General features: G+C 48.6%; 2 protein-coding genes across 3 annotated transcripts in view; one reads left to right on the top strand and one right to left on the bottom strand.

Moving 5' to 3' along the window:
* Positions 1-4,474, bottom strand: part of LOC144988004 (arf-GAP with dual PH domain-containing protein 1) — a 59,719-nt gene extending 55,245 nt beyond the window's left edge. Inside the window, exons 1-2 of one of the 2 annotated variants that reach the window (XM_078938020.1) lie at positions 4,179-4,474; positions 1,742-1,869 (exon numbers count right to left, since the gene is read on the bottom strand). In XM_078938020.1, the coding sequence (XP_078794146.1) occupies positions 1,742-1,869; positions 4,179-4,263 (213 nt within the window). In that variant the 5' untranslated portion in view covers positions 4,264-4,474. The remainder of the gene's footprint in view (positions 1-1,741; positions 1,870-4,178) is intronic. The other variant, XM_078938021.1, reaches the window with a different exon arrangement.
* Positions 4,475-7,190: 2,716 nt separating this feature from the next.
* On the top strand, positions 7,191-8,136 carry cox19 (cytochrome c oxidase assembly factor COX19). The gene is made up of 3 exons (XM_078938023.1): positions 7,191-7,362; positions 7,721-7,832; positions 7,913-8,136. Exons 1-3 carry the CDS (start codon positions 7,281-7,283, stop codon positions 8,010-8,012), a joined length of 294 nt encoding a protein of 97 aa, XP_078794149.1. The 5' UTR covers positions 7,191-7,280; the 3' UTR covers positions 8,013-8,136.
* Positions 8,137-8,388: the final 252 nt, after the last annotated feature.

Here is an 8,388-nt window from a genome sequence, read left to right as displayed (position 1 = left end):
ATCGTCTCCGTGACTCACATCAGCATTATCTACCAGACGCCACAGCAAACATGCATTTCTCCCCGATGCCGCCTTTCCTGAAGCTCTGCTGCTTCACACTTTGATCTCACTAGCGTATTGATCGGTGCTGCCATAGGATCAATCGAGGGTCTGTGAACTGATTACATTCACATGTAGAGAATCACCATTGATCAATCATCAGTCTGTGACTCATAAGAACCCATGTGTGTAAATGCCAGGATGTGGTCAGTGATGCAGCACAAACTCAGTCCGTCCTCCACGACTGTGGGTAAGGACCGGCCGTTTCCATAGCAACCACGGTGACGTCTGCCGCTTCAGAGCCTTCCTGAGCAAACAAGAGTGTCTGGACCTCTCTGACAGAAACACAGAGGTCAACAATCAAGGCTGCTGGTTGCCTGGCAACAACTCTGACCAGAACAGAGTCTGAAAGAATAGATGGACAGACGGATGGATGGATGTGTAGCAATGCCACATAAAATATAGGATTGTTATTTTACTGTTGGAAAAAATACAGTAAATACATTAAAAATTAGCCATCAGTATTTTTTAATGGTCCAGTATTTCATTTTCTTCTCATGTGAGCACACTATAATAGTTTGATTTTTATGTATTTGTGTTTGGACTGTTTATGTGGTAAATAAGTGTATTTGTAGACTATAAATATGGCAGCCAACAGACTTCCTGCCGGTGACTTCCTGTCTGTCAGGTGTGTGGCTGATAGTGATTACACCTAATTACAACACAAGGCGGGAAGAGACAGAGGCAGAAGGAGAGAAACAAACTGGCTGGGGTGATGTTTGACTGCCGGATGGTTCTCTGGATTAAAAAGTTGAAGGATATACCGGAACCTTCTGCCATCCTTCCTAAGGTCTTCCTTTACCAGAATGTCTTATGATATCTGTCCCAGCTCATCTGGCAGAAGCCTTAGTCCATCGGAACGCAGACGGAGCGTCACAGGCCTCATCATCTTTGAGACTGCTTTGTCTAGAAACCTTAAAGACTGGATGTTTTTGGGGGGTGGTTTTAACTAAGGGTGGCGTTTTTGGAAATATGTACATTTCAAAATAACAAAGTAACTGGGAAACATCATTGTGTTGTGTTGGGGTTGTATAAATACAGAAAAAGAAATGAGAACATAAAGTTAAGAAAGAAAGAGATCCTCGATTTATTTTTTGTGAGATTTTTCATTTAATGCAGAGTATTATGAGTGAGTGAGTGAGTGAGTGAGTGAGTGAGTGAGTGAGTGAGTGAGTGAGTGAGTGAGTGAGTGAGTGAGTGAGTGAGTGAGTGAGTGAGTGAGTGAGTGAGTGAGTGAGTGAAGCAGTAACACAGGTGACTATCAGGTGAGTTCAGACCGGTTGGTTTCCTCCAAAGTGAAAATCATCAGAACTTTCTGGTTCTCCTTTAGTCTGGCGTCTCTGACTTAGTTCTGCCTGGGTCTGGGAGGGGTCCTTCATTAGGGGCGGGGCTTTTCTAGCGTTTAAATGTAAACAGAATCAGAGAAAAGCTTTAGAGCTGGGAGCTGGAAGTTCTCGTCGGCAGTAAAGTTTCCAAACGTCCTCTCTCTGTTTTTTCCTCTGATGTCATTGGCTGGAATCTTCACTTCAACATTTGGGATCAAGAACGTCTGAAGTTTGGACCACAGGAGACAAAGGATGTTCCTAAACATGATAGACGATACGAAGAACCAGAAGCACCGGTTTCTGCCCCCCCAGCTTACCTCCACCTCGCTGTCCTCCCAGGAGTCCTGCAGGGACTTGACCCGGCTGATGTGAGGGATGCTCCTGTGGAGGAGCGAGCAGGCCTGGCAGACGAACACGCCTAGCGTCAGAGACGCCCAATCCGGCTCTGGGGGGAGGAGACAGCATCAGAGGGGAGGGGGGAGGAAAGCTGAGACTCCACATTTCAGTGACGACAGGTTTCCCATGGCATCCCATGCAGAGCAATGCAGCCTATAGGAAGGACGGTGGACCCAAGGATACATCCTGTCAGACAGAGACCAGTCACTACTGGAGGTGGTAGTGTGATGGTCTGGGGCTGCAACTTCTGCTCAGAAGTCCTGATGATCTGGGTTGAGGACTGAAGGCTTCCAATGATCCGCTGGATCCATGCTGGAAGAATCTGGCCGTTTATCCGGAAAACTTCACGGTAACCGTTAACGATAACCGTTAACGATAACTGTTCACGATAACCGTGATTCAATCCAGACATGAACTTCACTCAGCATGAAGCTTTGGACACTGTTACATCCCCCCCCCCTTTCCTCAGAGCTCCAGGGGGGGGTTGATGTCACTTATCACACCTCAGAGCAGCGTGGGGGCTTTAGTGTGTGTGGGGGGGTACATCCTCTGCAAAGGGCAGAGTCAAACAGACTGAGCTGCAGAGAAACCTGCTGTGAAAGCCCCCCCACCCCACTAGAGGTCCTGACTCTGCAGAAGCCGCGGGAGCAACTGCTTTCTTTGCTGCAGACTCTTCGTCTGACCGGGTTCTGTCCAGGGAGACAAACTGCAGACGAAGACACGCCGCAGAAGAAGACACGCCGCAGACGAAGACACGCCGCAGAAGAAAACACGCCGCAGACGAAGACACGCCGCAGAAGAAGACACGCCGCAGACGAAGACACGCCGCAGAAGAAGACACGCCGCAGAAGAAGACACGCCGCAGACGAAGACACGCCGCAGACGAAGACACGCCGCAGACGAAGACACGCCGCAGACGAAGACACGCCGCAGACGAAGACACGCAGCAGACGAAGACACGCTGCAGACGAAGACACGCTGCAGACGAAGACACGCCGCAGACGAAGACACGCCGCAGACGAAGACACGCCGCAGAAGAAGACACGCCGCAGAAGAAGACACGCCGCAGACGAAGACACGCCGCAGACGAAGACACGCCGCAGACGAAGACACGCCGCAGACGAAGACACGCCGCAGAAGAAGACACGCCGCAGAAGAAGACACGCCGCAGACGAAGACACGCCGCAGAAGAAGACACGCCGCAGACGAAGACACGCCGCAGAAGAAGACACGCCGCAGACGAAGACACGCCGCAGACGAAGACACGCCGCAGAAGAAGACACGCCGCAGAAGAAGACACGTCGCAGAAGAAGACACGCCGCAGACGAAGACACGCCGCAGACGAAGACACGCCGCAGACGAAGACACGCCGCAGAAGAAGACACGCCGCAGACGAAGACACGCCGCAGACGAAGACACGCCGCAGACGAAGACACGCCGCAGACGAAGACACGCCGCAGAAGAAGACACGCCGCAGAAGAAGACACGCCGCAGAAGAAGACACGCCGCAGACGAAGACACGCCGCAGACGAAGACACGCCGCAGACGAAGACACGCCGCAGACGAAGACACGCCGCAGAAGAAGACACGCCGCAGACGAAGACACGCCGCAGAATGCTGGAATCTGTGAGGCATCAACATGAGACACATCTGAACCAATCAGAGGGTTTCAGCATGGCCTCCACATGGAGGAGATCTGAAGGAACGTCTGCTGATGTAGGGATTGAGCTGCTGCTGTGGTGGAGTGTCCTGTGACATGGAGTTGGTTAGAAAAGCTCTGAGGAACGGCTGCTTCCAGCAGCCTCAGCCCGGTTCTCCTCCGGATCACAGAACTTCATGCAGACTGCTCAGGTTTGTGAGGCTGCAGAACCACACAAATTAGAACCTCTCCTGAAGGACACGTCTGCAGACTAATGAGGAACCAGAACCAGAACCAAGATGAAGGAAAACACGAGATAGTAGAGTGAGAAGAAAAGCCAAAGAGAACCATGTTGGATGTAGATCGGATGAAGAACAACAACAGAATTATCAGTCGGGGGGGGGGGGGGGGGGGGGGGGGGGGGGTATTGTTAATGAAGCAGAACAATGTTGTGAAAGCAGAACAATAAGAACTAGATCCGTTTTTAAAATTCATGCTGTAAACTAAACCACAACGCTTTGGTTTGACTCATCCATCATCCGTCCATCATCCGTCCATCCATAGAAGAGAGGAGCCAAACTCTCTTCTATGAGGTCGGGGGAGGTGGTGGAGATAACCGGATCGGTTTCTGGGGGGTTTGTTCCTTAGCTCGGGGGGGTCAGGCAGGCCTTTTTTCGGATTCGCTCCCCACTCCCCGTCAGCCTCGCGCCACCTCTTACCTGGGTTGCCGCAGTCCGCGCACGCGTCGTTTCCGGCTGTGGTCAGCAGCTCCTGCAGCAGCAGCTTGTTCCCCTTCGGTTCCATGGAGCTGCGGTGCGCGGAGCCCCCCCCCCACTTCCCGAGAACATCCACCTGCGCGGACCGCGCTCCTCCCGCCTGCCGCTGCTGACAGAGGATCCCGCAGACCGAGCGTCTTTGTCAGTCCGAGCGCGGTGATGGAGCCTGCAGGTACCCGCCCCGGCCCCTCCCGCGCCGGTCCTCCCCCTCTGCTCTGCCTGGTAGAAGCGAGACACCCAGCGGCCCGGCACGTCAAACACACCCGGAAACAGAGCTGGCGGGTCCACCTGTGACCCGGAATCCCGCTGATGCTCGGTCACAGCAGAAAAGGGGGGGGGTTTCTGGGGCCCCGGGCGAAACCGACCCGATGACCCCCGGAGACCACCTGCATACCACACTGAAAAATAGGATTTTTTGGCCTTGTAAACATTATTTCAGTTATCTATGTAAATCCTATATAATAATACCAATTCTGTGCGCTTGTTTTCATGTAGTGCTACTTGGTAAAACAGTCTGTTCTGTATGTAAATGTCAACATTCAATCCAAGTAATATTTACTAAACTAGTTAGTTGGCTTAATTAGTTGATATTTCCAAGTAAATGTAAATTAACGTCAGTGATTCTAACACGCCTCTCTGTACTGGGAGCACAACGTCAAAGCCCCGCCCCTCATTTGAGCGGTCTGTCGTCAGACAGAAAGGTGCGCATGCTCCACATTCTAATGATTGTCTAGCCTTATAATATGGTTTTTACTTGTGATATTTTATTGAAGGTCAAATATTCTCTACACTTGTGATTTTTTTAAAGAGAAAATAGGTGCATATTTTTATATTAGACTTTTAACTGATTTCTTATATGCATTTTATTCTCTTACACTTTTTTTTATCTTCTTTAGTCGTTGATGATTTATTACTGTTATTGTTGGAGCATAATAGTATTTCAGTTATTCCTTTTTTTACTGATTTGATCCCTCAGTTTTCCAGCTCCAGTGTTTTTCTCCCATCAGGACCTTTCACACTGCAATAGTTCTGCTCTACCATCACAGTTGCTGTCCCATTGACCACTCCTGCCTGGGGGGCTGGAGGGCTCTGCACCGCTGTGTGCCCAGGCCAGGGTGGTGGGTGTTGACCCCTCCTGGCGTGGATGGCGCCCAAACATGTCTTTGTCTCAGGGTCAGCCCCTGTGAACCATGTTGTGTAACTTGACATAAAAGTGTAATATGAATATTGTTTAAATTACACTAAATTGAGTACACCTCTCTTTATTTTAACTTTTCTTCTCTTTTAGCTGTTTGTTTTTCTTGTAATCTATTCTTAATAATTACAGCGTATTTATTTTCTCCGGATCTCAGCAGAGAAGCAGTGAAAGAGGACTGAAGTCATCGCTTAAGGATTGTTGTGGTCCATCCCAATGAAACACAGGACGACCAGACGCTGTGTGTGTCAGTCATCATTAGGGGACAGACGTCTTCTACTCATGGTGTCATCTACACGTATGCTGTCCAGTGAAACTGAAATATGCTTTTGAAGTTTTTTTAAATGCTACACTGCTTTAGTTTGGTGGTAGATATTGATCTCTGTACTTCCTTCTTGCATCTACTAGACTTATGTATTTTTGCACTGTTTTGAAATTTGCTAACGAGACATTCTATGGCCGTGTCTGTGTGTGTGATGTTATGTAGATGTTTTATTTATGCAACTTCTAATGTTAAATAAAAATGTCAGGGTGTGGGGGAGGCTCGAGAGCCGGTAGGACCCAGACGCAGAGGCGGAGGCACACGGTTCAAGGACAAGGGGGTTTAATAACAAAAACAAACAAAAGGCGCTGCCGAGCAGGATTACAAAACAAAAACAAAACTTACTGTGGCGTGGCGAGGAACATGGAACAAGAGCGTCGCGAGGAACAGGATGACAAGAACACCAAGACAGAGCTAATGGACCAGCACAGGAGGAATGCAGAGACAAGACTTATATACAGACAGGGTAGACAAGACACAGGTGAACACGATCAGGGCAGATGGGGACCAAAGGAAGTAAAACTCAAGAAACCAGACAAGACAGGAGAACTTTCAAAATAAAACAGGAAACAGAACCAAACAAGACAAAACAAGAACTAAAAACAAGACAACAAACTCAAACCATGACAAAAAATGTCTTTCAAATATAACTTAAACTGCAAATGTGTGTTTTAGGAAAATATAGAATTATATTTAATAGAATAGTAAAAACATGTACTTAATTCAATTATTATTAACTAATATATCATTTATTAATATTAATTAATAATTACATAGAATATAACAAAGTACAAATGAGTCAGACCACAAAGAAACATCAGCAACATTTACTTAGGTTTTGTAATTAGATGCAATAATCTGAGTGACATTTACTTGTGTATTTTTCAGAAACAATAAGTGGTTTTAGTAAATAAATTGTACTTAAAAATTAAAATTTACGAAAACAAAAACTTTCATAGATTTTTTCTAGTAAATGACACTCCACATTTTTTTCAGTGCAGGGGTTCTGCAGACCTGTCATTTTAAATGAATAAAAGGAGAAAAGTACAGAAGTACAGGATTCACAAGAACCCCCTGATTCCCGAGAACCCTCTGATTCAGGAGAACCCCCTGATTCACAAGAACCCCCTGATTTACAAGAACCCTCTGATTCAGGAGAACCCTCTGATTCAGGAGAACCCCCTGATTTACAAGAACCCCCTGATTCAGGAGAGCAGATTTTACAAATCTATCCATTATTTAATACATTTCATAAAGAGATTTGTTCATATTTTCATGGCTGATATTTATGAAAAACAGAAAACTCTCCTCTCCTTCATGTTGAACGACAAAAGTATTATCTTCTATTCTAACATTTGTATTAGAATACAATCTAACTTCAGTTTATTGTGTTTCTGTTCACGTGAATATGGACGTCATCTTTGTCCTTTTACAGCTCGCTTACCGTGACGTCATCACTGTGCGCCCGCCGGCCGCCGCTCAGATCGTCTATGGTTTCGGTTTGTTGTTGGTCAAAGTCGCGGGAAAAATGTCCACGGCGATGAATTTCGGGACGAAGAGTTTCAGGCCTCGCGCTCCGGACAAAGGCTCGTTTCCTTTGGACCATTTCGGTGAGTCCGAACCGGAACCAGGTCGATTCCGCAGAACATCATCTGCGGCTCTGTGCTTCGTCAGAACCGCAGGTCACTGACTGTTTGCCTTTTTCCTCAAGTCTGTTCTTTCTTTGAAACAGCGTGAGAAATGTCTAAATGTACTGTTAAAGTTCGGTTTAGGTCCTGGAGGTCCAAAGGTCGGTTCTGCTGTTCCTCTGACAGCAGTCCTACAAACCAGGGTGGAAAACATTCTGTGTGACGTCACTTTTTCTGATAGTTTGGATGAAAGACCAAACTTTCCATCAGTTGTTTGCGTACGGAAGCTCAGAAGGACAAACTTGTCCTCAGCCTTTGACCTTCCACCGTTGCTTTGCAGGCGAGTGCAAGTCCTTCAAGGAGAACTTCATGACGTGTCTGAGAGAGAACCGCTTTGATAACTCCAGGTGTCGACTTCAGTCTAAGGAATACCTGGAGTGCCGGATGGACAAGTAGGCGGAGCCAACAGAGACGCTTTCATGACAGGAAGGAGACGCAGGTGAACGGTTCTAACGCTGCTTCTGTTCTCCAGTCAGCTGATGGCCAAGGAGCCTCTGGACAAACTGGGATTCAAGGACTTGATGGATCCTCCTCCAGGCCGGGAGGACCAGGACTCTGACGCCCAAGTCTGAGGTCCCACGCCGGGCCTGCGGCTCCGACGTCTGCAGGGGGGACTGGGTTCTGCAGGAGGAGCTGGGTTCTGCAGGGGGGACTGGGTTCTGCAGGGGGACTGGGTTCTGCAGGGGAGACTGGGTTCTGCAGGGGGAGCTGGGTTCTGCAGGAGGAGCTGGGTTCTGCAGGGGGACTGGGTTCTGCAGGGGGACTGGGTTCTGCAGGGGGACTGGGTTCTGCAGGGGGACTGGGTTCTGCAGGGTGGACTGGGTTCTGCAGGGGGGACTGGGTTCTGCAGGGGGAGCTGGGTTCTGCAGGGTGGACTGGGTTCTGCAGGGGGGACTGGGTTCTGCAGGGGGAGCTGGGTTCTGCAGGGGGACTGGGTTCTGCAGGGGG

This window comes from Oryzias latipes, chromosome 19 (assembly GCF_053564925.1).
Source record: "Oryzias latipes strain Hd-rR chromosome 19, Olatipes_Hd-rR_3.1".
Lineage (NCBI taxonomy): Eukaryota > Metazoa > Chordata > Actinopteri > Beloniformes > Adrianichthyidae > Oryzias > Oryzias latipes.
Note: the sequence above shows the minus strand (reverse complement) of the source record. Positions and strands in the feature narration are given on the sequence as shown.

Excerpts from the sequence above, each read along its gene's own strand:
- cox19 (XM_078938023.1), top strand. The coding sequence starts at position 7,281 with ATGTCCACGGCGATGAATTTCGGGACGAAGAGTTTCAGGCCTCGCGCT. Across the intron at positions 7,363-7,720 it reads GTTTCCTTTGGACCATTTCG|GCGAGTGCAAGTCCTTCAAG; the intron begins GTGAGTCCGAAC and ends GTTGCTTTGCAG. Across the intron at positions 7,833-7,912 it reads CTGGAGTGCCGGATGGACAA|TCAGCTGATGGCCAAGGAGC; the intron begins GTAGGCGGAGCC and ends TCTGTTCTCCAG.